Source organism: Ipomoea triloba, chromosome 9 (genome assembly GCF_003576645.1).
Source record: "Ipomoea triloba cultivar NCNSP0323 chromosome 9, ASM357664v1".
In the NCBI taxonomy this organism is placed as follows: Eukaryota; Viridiplantae; Streptophyta; class Magnoliopsida; order Solanales; family Convolvulaceae; genus Ipomoea; species Ipomoea triloba.
The window spans coordinates 21,549,365-21,566,254 of record NC_044924.1 but is presented as its reverse complement, the minus strand read 5'-3'; the positions used below and the strand labels follow the sequence as shown (position 1 = coordinate 21,566,254).

The following is a 16,890-nucleotide window of genomic DNA, read 5'->3' as shown; positions in this document are numbered from 1 at the left end:
ATAGATAATCCATCAACACAAACTCATAGATCCAAGATATAGAAATAAGATCATCACANGAGTGCCTTCAAGCATCCAAAGTTCTAAGAGGAATTTTATCAAACACTTAAGCTACACACTATCCTACTATTCTTAAGAAGTCCATAGGAACTTTGATTGTGTAAAGCTTCAAATCCTAACTCTAATCAAAGACATGAAAGAGTCAAGAGCTCAATCTCTCATCTAGATTGGCGAAATCCAAACAAGATCTCATCAAAACAACAATCAAAAGACAAGAATAGATAATCCATCAACACAAACTCATAGATCAAAGATATAGAGATAAGATCATCACACAAACAATATTCAATCACACAATCGAAATCCCTAGACTAAATTAGCTACTCATGATATGAAATGCAAGCAAAAACTAATTTAATCCAAGAACAAGATAGCTAAAATTATAGAAATGAAATAGAGATCACCTAGAAAGAAGAAGATCTTCAATCCAAGCTTGTTGTCTTCTACAATGGAGATTGTTCTAATCTAAAAAAGGGAAAACTAAAATTCTGGAATCCTCCCCTGAAATTTCATCAAAGGGGTTTAAATAGTCTCCGAAATGACAACCCTAGTTGAAATTCGCGCATCACCGTCTCCACGCCTCTCACACGCGTGTGAGCGTGCGTGGGAAGCTTCTGGAAAGTTTTCACGGTTGCTCACATGCGTGTGGCTTTCCATATTGGTCCTCCGGGGCTCCGCTCTTGCCTGGTTTGCTCTTTAAGCTCATCTTTTGGTCCTATTTGCTCTCGGGGCTCCTGTTTTACTTCTTTTAAGCTAAAAATGGCTTTTGTGCATCAGTTAGTGATTTTCAAGCATTTACGCACATAATTTACCAAATAAGGATGCTATAGACGCGATAAAACACCCTAAAATGTGCTTGAAATAAGGGTATCTCGGAGTCTTATCAAATTTTCCACACTTTGTTTCTTGCTTGTCCTCAAGCAAGACATTTTACTCTCTAAGCATATAAGTCTCCGAGATACTCTCTCATGCAAAACAAAGCTTTTGGCAAGTCAAAATAATGGGTGTCTAAGACTGTTGAAACGGGGGAAATCATTTGTGTTATCTATAAAGGATTTTGGTCAGATGTCAGCAATGTAATACCCCGTATTTTCCTAACATTATTATTTTAATAAATATTCCCAATACGCTGCGATCGTACGTACCGGTCACGAACCGTGAAATTTTTGGAAGCTTGTGTTCGGACCCGTTTGTCCTAGGAAATGAATTATTAGACACCATACTATTATTCTTGAATTTCCTATTTAATTAAATCAGCTCATAGTAGCGAAAATTTATTTTGATCGTACATCGCTAAATTTCGCGGTGTACCGAACTTAGCCCAATTTTGAGGTTTAGTTTGAGATAAAATTTTTGGTTTCAAAATTTTTGGATTTAGATTATTTTCTACTGAGAATTCATCTGTTTCAATCCCGGTCAGTATAAGCTAAGATATTTATTCTACTTACCACTAGAAAGTGACACATGTCACTAATTTTCACCATGTATTATTATTATATTATTTTAGAGTTGATATAACTAGCTTAAGTCTTCAATTTTATCCATTTTCCCCTCAAAAATTCGAAATTTCCAAGAGGAAAACAAGAGAGAATATTTCATCTTCATTCTTGAGTTCAAGCTTCAACAACTAGGGTTTTCCATATCAAGATCATCTTTGTTCGGTAAATTTCTATTTTAATCGGTTCAAAAGTTTTGTCCTCCGTCCTAGATCTTGAATCCAAGTATAGTTTTCTTAAAATATGTGGTTATGATGTTATATACTTCCTAGGATTTGTAGGAAAATTTTGAGGTAAGAAAATCCTATTTTACTGATTATTTTAGTATAGTTAGTGTTCTCAAGGATCTAATATTATGTATGTTGTGGATAATTTATGGATTGTGTAGAAGAACCAAAGGAAGTGGAAGAGTGAGCATCTAGAGGAAGTTAGTAACATTTTCAAGAAGATAAGGTAATCTTTATGTCCACCAAAACCTTTTTCCACCATGATATTCATGAATTTCTTGATAAAGTATGGATATAAAGATTTTAGTAGATGAAATTTGGTGTGATTGTGGTATAGCAAGAGTATATGTGTAGATATGGGTATGATATGTTGTGGTGAATATATGAAGAAGACTTGTATAAATATGTANGGTGAAGGGTGGATTTGTGAGTGAGAGTAGTTCATTGGTTGGTTTGAGTGCAAGAGAGAGTAGTAAAATAAAAGTGATTTTGTGAATATGTAAAAGGGGTAGGGATTGGATAGTGTTCATGAATATTGCATAGTGAGTGTCTAAGGTCATGGATTAGGATTGCTAGGATATTGTCTATTCAAGAATGTGTTGTCTTAGTCCTTTTCCACCTTGTGTACTAAGGCTTCTTTGACTTAGGAATGCCTTCAAGCATCCAAAGTTCTAAGAGAAATTTTATCAAACACTTAAGCTACACACTATCCTACTATTCTTAAGGAGTCTATAGGAACTTTGATTGTGTAAAGCTTCAAATCCTAACTCTAATCAAAGACATGAAAGAGTCAAGAGCTCAATCTCTCATCTAGATTGGCGAAATCCAAACAAGATCTCATCAAAACAACAATCAAAAGACAAGAATAGATAATCCATCAACACAAACTCATAGATCAAAGATATAGAGATAAGATCATCACACAAACAATATTCAATCACACAATCGAAATCCCTAGACTAAATTAGCTACTCATGATATGAAATGCAAGCAAAAACTAATTTAATCCAAGAACAAGATAGCTAAAATTATAGAAATGAAATAGAGATCACCTAGAAAGAAGAAGATCTTCAATCCAAGCTTGTTGTCTTCTACAATGGAGATTGTTCTAATCTAAAAAAGGGAAAACTAAAATTCTGGAATCCTCCCCTGAAATTTCATCAAAGGGGTTTAAATAGTCTCCGAAATGACAACCCTAGTTGAAATTCGCGCATCACCGTCTCCACGCCTCTCACACGCGTGTGAGCGTGCGTGGGAAGCTTCTGGAAAGTTTTCACGGTTGCTCACATGCGTGTGGCTTTCCATATTGGTCCTCCGGGGCTCCGCTCTTGCCTGGTTTGCTCTTTAAGCTCATCTTTTGGTCCTATTTGCTCTCGGGGCTCCTGTTTTACTTCTTTTAAGCTAAAAATGGCTTTTGTGCATCAGTTAGTGATTTTCAAGCATTTACGCACATAATTTACCAAATAAGGATGCTATAGACGCGATAAAACACCCTAAAATGTGCTTGAAATAAGGGTATCTCGGAGTCTTATCAAATTTTCCACACTTTGTTTCTTGCTTGTCCTCAAGCAAGACATTTTACTCTCTAAGCATATAAGTCTCCGAGATACTCTCTCATGCAAAACAAAGCTTTTGGCAAGTCAAAATAATGGGTGTCTAAGACTGTTGAAACGGGGGAAATCATTTGTGTTATCTATAAAGGATTTTGGTCAGATGTCAGCAATGTAATACCCCGTATTTTCCTAACATTATTATTTTAATAAATATTCCCAATACGCTGCGATCGTACGTACCGGTCACGAACCGTGAAATTTTTGGAAGCTTGTGTTCGGACCCGTTTGTCCTAGGAAATGAATTATTAGACACCATACTATTATTCTTGAATTTCCTATTTAATTAAATCAGCTCATAGTAGCGAAAATTTATTTTGATCGTACATCGCTAAATTTCGCGGTGTACCGAACTTAGCCCAATTTTGAGGTTTAGTTTGAGATAAAATTTTTGGTTTCAAAATTTTTGGATTTAGATTATTTTCTACTGAGAATTCATCTGTTTCAATCCCGGTCAGTATAAGCTAAGATATTTATTCTACTTACCACTAGAAAGTGACACATGTCACTAATTTTCACCATGTATTATTATTATATTATTTTAGAGTTGATATAACTAGCTTAAGTCTTCAATTTTATCCATTTTCCCCTCAAAAATTCGAAATTTCCAAGAGGAAAACAAGAGAGAATATTTCATCTTCATTCTTGAGTTCAAGCTTCAACAACTAGGGTTTTCCATATCAAGATCATCTTTGTTCGGTAAATTTCTATTTTAATCGGTTCAAAAGTTTTGTCCTCCGTCCTAGATCTTGAATCCAAGTATAGTTTTCTTAAAATATGTGGTTATGATGTTATATACTTCCTAGGATTTGTAGGAAAATTTTGAGGTAAGAAAATCCTATTTTACTGATTATTTTAGTATAGTTAGTGTTCTCAAGGATCTAATATTATGTATGTTGTGGATAATTTATGGATTGTGTAGAAGAACCAAAGGAAGTGGAAGAGTGAGCATCTAGAGGAAGTTAGTAACATTTTCAAGAAGATAAGGTAATCTTTATGTCCACCAAAACCTTTTTCCACCATGATATTCATGAATTTCTTGATAAAGTATGGATATAAAGATTTTAGTAGATGAAATTTGGTGTGATTGTGGTATAGCAAGAGTATATGTGTAGATATGGGTATGATATGTTGTGGTGAATATATGAAGAAGACTTGTATAAATATGTAGAATCTTATATATATACATATATACGTGTAATATTATTATTACACTTGTGAAAATATTGACAAGAAACTAAGACAGATTTCTGGCTGTAACTTCCGAGAATTTCTGGGAAAAATCGGTAAAGTATTTTGATCCAATATTTTTTTANATCCCGACAAGGGGTGTGCACACTAAAGGTCCTAGATCTGCTTCCCCTAGTTGGAATAACTAGGTTGTGGTGAGGTGGTGGAAACGAGAAGGAAATTGTGGTGTTAATCGGAATATCTTTAACGTTATTATGGTAAAAGCTGGTTATTTCTATTTAAATGTTTATATGATTATGAGTACGAGTATGAGTATGGGTATGATTATGAGTATGATATTGTGTATACAGGTGGAAATTGTGATTATTGGCACATATTTTCTTTGAAACAATAATGAGGAAATGAATATCTCTTATATGAGAAATCTTGTTGAAAATGGGTTATCATGTGAAATGAACTGTTTTTCGAAAACAAAGAATAAAACTATTTTCCAAAACCATGATTTTACACGGTGGAGTAGGGATTACTTAGCACTATGTGCTAATTCTGTTTCCCAAATGAATTTCAGGTATGGAATAGATCTTGATATCCGAGAGCGATAGAAGAGAAAATGGATCTACTCTTGATGATAGAGATCACTATGGTTTTTGAGTTGTATATTACTGGGATGTAAGGCAGTAATAGTATGTATTAATAAGGATAGTAGATGTAAAGACTACCTTAGCATCTAAGTTGTAATAAACTTAGGTGTGGAGTAGCACCTCTGGATTTTATGCGCTTCCGTTTTGGGAAATTAGTAATTATGATTAATTATGCCTTTTAGTATGATGGAAAATCTGGGGGTGTTACAGTTGGTATCAGAGCCCTAGGTTGAGACCTAGGCATGAACTTTAGGGTGGAACTTTAAGAAATAAGTATTGGATCTTAAGAAGGTAAAGATGAAATTCTAGGGAGGAAATTTTTTTTAGGACTCGTGGTGAGGGTGTGATATTATTTTACTTTGTTAAGATTATGTTTGATACTTAGAACTGGCACTATTGCACCCGATTTGGTGTACACCTGTGTAAGTTAGATAGTGATTTGTGCTTGTCTGAACTTCGTATTGATTCTGCAGTAGTTTATAATGGCTCCGCCTGGAAGGAGACCAGAACCTCGTGGAACTCCTACCGAGGAACTGCTAGCGCAGAATTTGCAGCAGTTGACCCAACTGACTCAAACTTTGGGAAATGCGCTTCTCAATAATCAACGGGGAGGGCCAGATGTGGCTAAGATCATAGCTGGGCATCGTCCTCCATTCTTCACTGGTAAGGAAGATCCACTAGTGTTAGAAGATTGGATAAGGACTTTCGACAAAATGTTTGAGGCTGTAGAATGTCCTGAAGAAAGGAGGGTGGAGATAGCTACATTCTATTTCCAGCAAGAAGCTGACAACTGGTGGAGTATGATGGGACCCATGTATCAACAACAAGGAGAATTTCAATGGACTGACCTTAAAGCTCGAATGCGGGATCATTTTTATCCCGAGCATGTTAAGTCCGCTAAGTACGAGGAATTTCTACATCTACGTCAAGGGACGACATCTGTTCAGGACTACTATGCTAAGTATCTTGAGCTGGCACGATTTGCCCCTGCCTTAGCCCCGGATGAGCCAAGCAGGGCTAGGAAGTTTGTAAATGGATTAAATTTTGAGACTCAAAAAGCCGTTTGTGTGTTTGAGTGTCAGACTCTTGGAGAGGCTTATAACCGGGCTGCCAAACATTATCGAGTCCAACAGATGCAGAAGGAGGTTCGTGAGAAGGGTAAGAGGAAATTTGAAGGTAGTAGCAGAGGGGGAGAGAAGAACTCTAAGATGAGTCAAGGAGAGGCTATTCGGGATTACCAAAGAAGTGGGATTCCCAGACCTAGGAGGGATTTTCCAACTCAAAGTACGGGGATGACTAGTAGAGGATGGATGAAGGAGAGGCATTTCTACTGTAAAAGATGTGGGAAGGATCATCCCGGTGTCGATTGTATAGGGATGCCGGTAGAATGCTTCAATTGTGGGAAGAAGGGCCATCGCTCATTTGAATGTCAAACTAGCAGGAGGGAAGGGTCATTCCGTCCTAGCCAGAGTCAAGAAAAGACCCAACAATCTGGAATACAAGTGAAGGCTAGGAATGGAGGGAACATGGCAAATAGTAACACTGAGAGCACCAGCAAGGCACCAACTAGCAGGAGTGGACCCCAGCAAGGGAGGATCTTTGTGATGAGTAAAGCTCAGGCGGATGTGAGCGATGTGGTGGCAGGTACTTTTCCGCTTCGTGATATACCTGCTTATGTATTATTTGACTCTGGAGCATCTCATTCTTTTATATCCTCAAGGTTTGTAGAGAAATTGAAGTTAGTACCTAGTTCCCAAGTACAATTTAAAGTGAACCTTGCATCGGGGAAGGTGGTGACCTGTAGTAATATCTTTGAGAACATACCTATAAGCATAGAAGGGGAAAGTTTCCCTTGTACCTTAATACAGTTTGGATTAGACGACTTTGATATAATATTAGGGATGGATTGGTTAGGAAAGTATAGGGCTCAGATCTGTTGTAGCAAACAAAAATTGGTACTGAGGAGCCCAAAAGGAAAACGTGTGTCCTATAAGGGAGCTGCAAGTCAGCCCGATGTGAGATTAGTATCGATGGCCAAGATGAGGAAGTATGTGGGAAAAAGGTGTGAAGTGTTCTTATGCATGGTGGAAGATTTGAATGTGGATAAGAAGGGAATTGAGCAAATCCCTGTCGTAAGGGAGTTTCCTGACCTATTCCCTGATGAGATTCCAGGCTTCCCTCCAGAACGGGAAGTAGAGTTCACCATTGATCTGGTACCGGGCACTACTCCTATTTCAAAGACCCCGTACCGAATGGCCCCAATAGAATTACAAGAGTTGAAGGAGCAGCTTCAAGACTTGCTAGATAAGGGATACATTCGCCCGAGTGTATCGCCATGGGGAGCTCCAGTATTGTTCGTGAAAAAGAAGGATGGGGGGTTGCGACTCTGCGTTGACTACCGAGAGTTGAACCGGGTGACTGTTAAGAATAAGTACCCACTCCCTCGGATTGATGATCTGTTCGATCAATTAAAGGAGGCTGGTACTTTCTCAAAGATAGATTTAAGGTCGGGATATCATCAAGTGAGAGTGGCTGAGAAAGATATATCTAAGACAGCCTTTCGGACAAGGTACGGCCACTATGAGTTTACGGTGATGCCATTTGGGTTAACAAATGCACCAGCAGTATTCATGGATCTCATGAATAGGGTGTTTAGACCTTACTTGGATGAGTTTGTCATTGTATTCATCGATGACATTTTAGTCTACTCCCAGAATCCGAAAGAACATGAGGATCATCTTCGGATCGTGTTGCAAACACTAAGGGAAAATCAATTATATGCCAAGTTGTCTAAGTGTGATTTCTGGAAGGATAGTGTGGCATTTCTAGGCCATATCGTGACTAAGGAAGGAATCTCGGTAGATCCAGCTAAAATTCAAGCTGTGATGAATTGGCCTACTCCTACGACAGTTACTGAGGTCCGAAGTTTTCTGGGATTAGCAGGGTATTATCGAAGGTTTGTGCCAAATTTTTCTCGAATAGCCCAACCTATCACAAATCTCATGAGGAAGACTACTGTATTCCGTTGGGAAGAAAGTTGTGAGAAGGCTTTCCAGAAGTTAAAGGAAAAGTTAACCACTGCTCCTGTATTGACTTTACCATCAGGAACTGAGGGATTTGAAATATATAGTGATGCATCAAAGAAAGGTCTTGGGTGTGTGCTAATGCAAAATGGGAGAGTGGTGGCATACGCATCAAGACAATTAAAGAAACATGAGATAAATTATCCCACCCATGACTTGGAATTAGCAGCAGTTGTGTTTGCTTTAAAGATTTGGAGACATTATCTTTATGGAGTGCAGTGCAAGATCTTCACAGACCATAAGAGCTTAAAGTATATCTTTACTCAAAAAGAATTGAACATGAGGCAGAGGAGGTGGTTGGAATTCATTAAGGACTATGACTTGGTAATCAAGTATCATGAAGGAAAGGCAAATGTAGTAGCAGATGCTTTGAGTAGGAAGACGAGTCATACTCTTAATACTATTTGGGTACTACCAGATGACTTATGCAAGGAATTTCAAAGACTAAATTTGGAGGTAAGAGAGCAAGGTGGGACCAAAGCTGAAATTGAGTTATACCACATGAGAATTATTCCCAACATGTTTGAAGAAATAAAGAAAGAACAACTTAAGGATCTAGAGTTGAACAAAGTAAAGACTGAATTGGTTGATGGAAAGAAAGGACCATTTGTACTATACAATGACGGAAGCCTGCGCTATAATGGTCGATGGTGTATTCCAAAGGCATGTACAGAGATCAAGCAGCAAATTCTAGAAGAAGGACACAATACCCCTTATTCAGTACATCCTGGGGGAGTCAAGTTGTATAAAGATATCAAGAAACATTTTTGGTGGCCTAACATGAAGAAGGAAGTAGCAGAATTCGTGAGTAAATGTTTAAACTGCCAAAAGGTCAAAGCTGAAAGATGTAAACCTAAGGGATTGGTGCAACCATTGGAGACACCCGGTGGCAAATGGGATTCTATTTCTATGGACTTCGTGGGGGGGATTACCCTTGACAAGGTCAGGGAAAGATAAAATATGGGTAGTAGTGGACAGGCTTACCAAAACAGCAAGGTTTATTGCCATGAAAGACACGAGGCTTACCAAAACAGCAAGGTTTATTGCCATGAAAGACACGTGGCTTACCAAAACAGCAAGGTTTATTGCCATGAAAGACACGTGGGCCATGACTCAATTGGCAAAATCTTATGTAAACCAAGTTGTTAAATACCATGGAGTACCTAAGGATATAGTCTCTGACAGAGATTCCCGATTCCTATCACCTAAGGATATAGTCTCTGACAGAGATTCCCGATTCCTATCTAAATTCTATATAGTCTCTGACAGAGATTCCCGATTCCTATCTAAATTCTAGCAAGCTTTACAAGCAGCTATGGGTACAACGTTGAAACTTAGTACTGCTTTTCATCCTATGACGGATGGGCAAACTGAGAGGACTATACAAACTCTGGAAGATATGTTAAGGGCTTGTGCATTGGATTTTCAAGGATCATGGGATGAACATTTGGATCTAATTGAGTTTTCTTACAATAATAGTTATCATGCAAGTATCCAAATGTCACCGTATGAAGCTTTATATGGACAGAAGTGTAGAAGCCCTCTATGTTGGGAAGATCTAGTCAACCCTGTGATACTAGGACCTGAATATCTTCAAGATATGACAGAAAAGGTCAAGTTGATCCAAGAAAGGATGAAAACTGCACAGGACCGACAAAAGTCTTATGCTGATTTAAGAAGGCAATCGGTTGAATTTCAAGAAGGTGATAAGGTATTGCTGAAAATATCTCCTACAAAAGGAATAATGAGATTCGGGAAGAAAGGAAAGTTGAGTCCGAGATATATTGGACCGTATGAAGTCCTTGAAAGAATTGGGAAATTAGCTTACCGATTGGCGCTACCTGCGGTGCTAGATCGAGTTCATAACGTATTTCATGTGTCTCAATTAAGGAAGTACGTACATGATGCATCGCATGTACTTCAACCTGAGGTAAATAAGATCTTTGGATTAAACTATAAAGGTTGTCAAAGTTATGTTATAATGAGTATATTATAATTCTTATAGGTTGTGACTTTGGATGAGAACTTATCATATGAAGAGAAACCGGTAAAAATCTTGGATACTAAGACCCGAGATACCCGCAGAAAGTCCATAAAGATGGTAAAAGTGTTATGGTCAAACCATTTGGTGGAAGAAGCCACATGGGAGTTGGAAGAGGAAATGAGAAAACGATATCCAACTTTATTTGAGCAAGGTAAAAGATAACCTAGGTGTGCTCGTTATTAAAATGGGGAGTTTAGTATTTGGGAAATAGTCGTCGTCTCTCTTTCTTTCTTTATCAAATCCAACCCCTTTCCTTTCCAGCTAAACTTTTGTCTCTGAAATAACGATAACCTTAGTTTCGAGGACGAAACTCTTTCTAAGGGGGGTAGAGTGTAATACCCCGTATTTTCCTAACATTATTATTTTAATAAATATTCCCAATACGCTGCGATCGTACGTACCGGTCACGAACCGTAAAATTTTTGGAAGCTTGTGTTCGGACCCGTTTGTCCTAGGAAATGAATTATTAGACACCATACTATTATTCTTGAATTTCCTATTTAATTAAATCAGCTCATAGTAGCGAAAATTTATTTTGATCGTACATCGCTAAATTTCGCGGTGTACCGAACTTAGCCCAATTTTGAGGTTTAGTTTGAGATAAAATTTTTGGTTTCAAAATTTTTGGATTTAGATTATTTTCTACTGAGAATTCATCTGTTTCAATCCCGGTCAGTATAAGCTAAGATATTTATTCTACTTACCACTAGAAAGTGACACATGTCACTAATTTTCACCATGTATTATTATTATATTATTTTAGAGTTGATATAACTAGCTTAAGTCTTCAATTTTATCCATTTTCCCCTCAAAAATTCGAAATTTCCAAGAGGAAAACAAGAGAGAATATTTCATCTTCATTCTTGAGTTCAAGCTTCAACAACTAGGGTTTTCCATATCAAGATCATCTTTGTTCGGTAAATTTCTATTTTAATCGGTTCAAAAGTTTTGTCCTCCGTCCTAGATCTTGAATCCAAGTATAGTTTTCTTAAAATATGTGGTTATGATGTTATATACTTCCTAGGATTTGTAGGAAAATTTTGAGGTAAGAAAATCCTATTTTACTGATTATTTTAGTATAGTTAGTGTTCTCAAGGATCTAATATTATGTATGTTGTGGATAATTTATGGATTGTGTAGAAGAACCAAAGGAAGTGGAAGAGTGAGCATCTAGAGGAAGTTAGTAACATTTTCAAGAAGATAAGGTAATCTTTATGTCCACCAAAACCTTTTTCCACCATGATATTCATGAATTTCTTGATAAAGTATGGATATAAAGATTTTAGTAGATGAAATTTGGTGTGATTGTGGTATAGCAAGAGTATATGTGTAGATATGGGTATGATATGTTGTGGTGAATATATGAAGAAGACTTGTATAAATATGTAGAATCTTATATATATACATATATACGTGTAATATTATTATTACACTTGTGAAAATATTGACAAGAAACTAAGACAGATTTCTGGCTGTAACTTCCGAGAATTTCTGGGAAAAATCGGTAAAGTATTTTGATCCAATATTTTTTTATACATGTAGTTTTATAAGTGTAGAACCTACATATAAAATTTCATAATTTTTGGAGTAGTATAAGTATGGTTTCCGAATTATTTTCCAAAACTGGTCCAGAGAGAAGAAAATTCCGGACAGCACACTGCCAAGGGCAAAAATGGAATTTTCTGTGTTAATTCGTGAACCAAAATGACCAAAACTTTTTATGGACATCAAGTACTATGAGTTAGGGTTCTACCATAAAAATTTCAAGTGAAAAAGAGTTCGGGAACTATCTTTACCGGCTCAATCTTTCAGACTGCGCCAAGCTGAAATTTTCTTATAAGGAGGTGGTATTATGTATATGAAACCTATGTATATACGTGTAGTATATATATTTATGTGTGTAGTATATATATATATATATACACGTGTGATGTGTGTGTGTTTAAACTATATATATATATATGTACATATATGAGTATATATGTATAATTAAATAAAGGTTGTATCTCTGTATATATGTGCGGTATGTGTACTTTATGTGAGTATGCATAAATGTGGAAAATGTTATGTTAAATGCATATATACATATGTGTAGTGTGATGATGGGAAATGTGTTGAGCAAAATGTTTTGAGAGACAACACCATACACGAAGGTAGGTTTATACTATTTAAAGTGTGTTATGTGAGAAAGTAAAGAATGAGATAAAATGAAATTATGGTGTGAGGTTGGAGACTATTCCTTTTAACATTCACAATGGATTCACAAACATTGGGCCCTGAAGTGATTGGTGTTAACCACGTTGAGTAACCTTGTAGAAACAGATCCAGGGTTATTAGAGCTAGTGACTAACCTGCGGGCTTGGAATCCCGACAAGGGGTGTGCACACTAAAGGTCCTAGATCTGCTTCCCCTAGTTGGAATAACTAGGTTGTGGTGAGGTGGTGGAAACGAGAAGGAAATTGTGGTGTTAATCGGAATATCTTTAACGTTATTATGGTAAAAGCTGGTTATTTCTATTTAAATGTTTATATGATTATGAGTACGAGTATGAGTATGGGTATGATTATGAGTATGATATTGTGTATACAGGTGGAAATTGTGATTATTGGCACATATTTTCTTTGAAACAATAATGAGGAAATGAATATCTCTTATATGAGAAATCTTGTTGAAAATGGGTTATCATGTGAAATGAACTGTTTTTCGAAAACAAAGAATAAAACTATTTTCCAAAACCATGATTTTACACGGTGGAGTAGGGATTACTTAGCACTATGTGCTAATTCTGTTTTCCAAATGAATTTAAGGTATGGAATAGATCTTGATATCCGAGAGCGATAGAAGAGAAAATGGATCTACTCTTGATGATAGAGATCACTATGGTTTTTGAGTTGTATATTACTGGGATGTAAGGCAGTAATAGTATGTATTAATAAGGATAGTAGATGTAAAGACTACCTTAGCATCTAAGTTGTAATAAACTTAGGTGTGGAGTAGCACCTCTGGATTTTATGCGCTTCCGTTTTGGGAAATTAGTAATTATGATTAATTATGCCTTTTAGTATGATGGAAAATCTGGGGGTGTTACAAGCAACTCAAGAAATATTTTCGGGAAATAAAAACCTTTCGTAGATAAACAAATAAAACAAGGGATCACACTTCTCACACCATACGCAAGCATGCATTTCCAAAGTTTTGGTTCACCTTCTATTTAAATAGGGCCTCTAGCCGATCCCACTAGTGGGAACGATGTGCACTAGCTAATCAACTTTCCATCCTTATACGCCAAAGCCCAACGTGAATGTAAATGAGGGTAGGGGCATGGACTACTCACCGATTTTGGCTTAGCGCGGTCCCTCTTTCTTCTCACTTCCTAGGATAACGTCATCGAGCCACCCGACTTCACATGGAGATTCATGCTTTTTCGAATGTCAGTGCAATGGGTACTCGAATCCTAGCAAAGTGGCTCACCTCAACTCTATTTTCTCAATTCTTGGGATCTTTTTATGTGAACAACCGACTCCAGATAAAGCTTTTAGCTTACCGAAGACTATGGTTTGGACACAACCCAACGAATTGGCTTCCCTCAATTTTAAACTCTTTGGTGATTGGCCTTTTGCCTTTTCGACTTCTCTTCGACTCTTTGGTGATTGGCCTTTTGCCTTTTCGACTTCTCTTCGTGTCAACCCCTCATGCCTTTTTGCCTTTTCGACTTCTCTTCGTGTCAACCCCTCATGCCTTTTACTATTTAATGTTCAAGGGTTTTGTTTTCTCATGAAGCTCACCATTAGGCTCACCTTTTGCCCCATGCCCTACCAAGGTTAGTTCAATTCCGGGCCTCGCTAGTTTTATCCTTCTCAAATTAAAGAGTGCACACTCCCACTTCGAGAGATCCTTGACTAAGGTCCTACGTAAATAAGAGGTGAACATCATGCAAGCAGGCAAGAATATAAACTTATTTGGCTCTAAACACTCTCATGGGTGCGAAAAGTAACTTCCTCAAAGATATTTCGAGAGTAAAAATTTTTGGGCATCTAGTCAAAATTCTCCCTAGATAACACAAATTATAACTCTCTTTTCAAAACTGCAAATGCACCCGCTTATCATTCCCAAGAACTTCAACTTCTAAAACTAAGCATGTAAGCATATAAAGCACAAAGTGCGTCCTTTCCACACTTTAAAGTAAACATCGTCCTCGATGTTTCCATACGTACAGGGTAAAAGAATGAAATAGGGATTCTAAGGATAGACAAATAAAAATCCCTTTCCACACTTTGGAAATTGCTCTGAGATAAAGGGTATGCATCAAACGATCATATTAATCATGGTAAGCTCTAATATACTCATACACAAAGCTATAAAGAAAACATTTCCACACTTTAAAGATCAAAACGGGGCTTAAAATTAGAAAATGGATAAGAGGATAAACCAAGTATGCATCCCTATTTCCACACTTTATGTGATACCCCGAAATTTTAAACTCAAAATTTCTTTGCAAATTGAGATTATTTTGGATTTATTATTAAATCCAATATTATTTAAGAATATTTCGTTATAATTATGTACCTTTCAAAACAAAGGTTGTTTCGCGAACTCTGGACCAACATATTGCGAATCAAGTTATTATTTTAAAAATGGGTCCAGATGTTATGTGAATTTAACCTATTGTAAAATTCTTATCTCAAAGGATTATTTTGTGCAAAAATATTAATATTAATATTTTAGTACCAAGCTTATGAGATAAGTTTCATCTATATTTTATTATTATTATATATATATGAATAAGCTTGGAATATTTTATTATTATTATTATTATTATTATATATATGGATGGATAAGAATTCCACATATTATATTATTATTATTATGTATCATATGTACGTGTATATAAGATGGGAAGAAAGAAGAAGCAATTTCATTTTCTTCATTCCCATCCTTTCATTTCGTGAGAGAGAGAGAGAGAGAAGGAAAAGGGAAAAAAAAAATAGCTTCATCTTCTTCATCTTCAAGCTTGACTCCATGGCCAATTTCTTCACAAATTCATCATTCTTCGGTAAATTCTAAATCTATTCGGTTATAAAGCTTTGTTTCCTTCCCTAGAACATGAATCTAGGAAAAGAATTGTTAAATATGTTGATATTGATGATGTATTCTACCTAGGGTTTTGGTAGAAAGTTGAGGTATTTAGCTCCTTAAAGCTATGATTTATGTTAATTGATGATGATTTACGGTTAATTTGCATAATAGTGTATTTTGGGTACATGGATTACGAAATATGAGTTGAAGAATTGATGATGGAATATTGATATTGTTGGTAAGAAATGATGATTTAAGCTATATATGGTGTTATTAATGGATAAATTTCGATATTGATGTTATGTTGGTTCATAGATTATGAACTTCGATTAGTGTTGAAATAAGAATAAAAATTGTATGTTGGCGGTGGATTATAGCTAATTATGAATCTTGTTTTAAAGAGGATTATGTGATGAAATGATTAATTCGCAGGATTTGATATTAAAGTGGTTAATAGGTGATTCAAAGTGTTGATAATAACTGGGGACTTTGAAGGTAAGATTTCATGTTCACTAAAATTATTATTTACCCCATATATATGTATATTCATATATGGTATGCTATGATAACAAAACTACGTGTTTTACAAAATTATGTGCATAAGAATGTTCATGTGATCACAAGTTAATTGCATAATATGTGTGTGGATTCTCGAATTATCGAGAATGGATTTTTACGGGTCAAACCCGTATGTTGAGTAAATGCTTGGCTTGGAATTTTAGTAAAACCCGTATGTTGAGTAAATGCTTGGCTTGGAATTTTAGTATATGTACATTCCTATGAAGAATGATGTATTCTTATTTTAGTATATGTACATTCCTATGAAGAATGATGTATTCTTATGGAGTGAATTATTGTGTCCTATGAAGAATGATGTATTCTTATGGAGTGAATTATTGTGAAGAAAAATGTGTTTTGAGAACTTATATATTTTTGAAGAAGATATTTATCATGAGGAAATGATATATTTTGGAAATTATATGTACATATTTAGTCTTGGAGGATAAGAATACTTGCTACCGGGGTGAGCCGGAAATCTCACAAATTTTTTTTGGAAAATATATGAGAATCTTGGGCTGCGGTCCAGATTATTATGAGCACTAGAGCTGCGGTTCTATTTGCTATTGAGATGAGAATCTAGGGCTGCGGTCCTATTGGTGGAATATTGGTTTTTTTTTTTATTGGTATCTAATCCTCCTTGACAAATATGTTATTTTGGAAAATGATATCTCCACATGTATTTTGGGAAAATATTTTATGAAGATTATGAGACTAATGATATATATATATATATATATATATATATATACGTTTTTTTGGAAAAGAATATGATTGTTGAAAATCATAAAACCCAAGCCTATATTTTACGGGGTGAAATGGAACTTACTTAGCTTATGCTAATTTTGGGATACACCCCTTTGTTTTTGTGTTAAAATGATTTTTGCAGGTGAACATGAATAGG

The 16,890-nt window shown here is 36.0% G+C and overlaps 1 protein-coding gene and 1 long non-coding RNA gene across 2 annotated transcripts; both read left to right on the top strand.

The window, feature by feature from the left end:
- Window positions 1–5,707: 5,707 nt before the first annotated feature.
- On the top strand, window positions 5,708–6,953 carry LOC116029748. Its single transcript, XM_031271789.1, has 2 exons — window positions 5,708–6,869; window positions 6,946–6,953. Exons 1-2 carry the CDS (start codon window positions 5,708–5,710, stop codon window positions 6,951–6,953), a joined length of 1,170 nt encoding a protein of 389 aa, XP_031127649.1.
- An 8,362-nt stretch (window positions 6,954–15,315) lies between these two features.
- On the top strand, window positions 15,316–16,019 carry LOC116028525. Its single transcript, XR_004100168.1, has 2 exons — window positions 15,316–15,405; window positions 15,861–16,019. It is a non-coding gene; the product is annotated as an uncharacterized LOC116028525 (long non-coding RNA).
- The last annotated feature ends 871 nt before the right edge of the window (window positions 16,020–16,890 follow it).

What these genes read in the sequence shown, in the direction of transcription:
- LOC116029748 (XM_031271789.1), top strand. Translation starts at nt 5,708, where the DNA reads ATGGCTCCGCCTGGAAGGAGACCAGAACCTCGTGGAACTCCTACCGAG.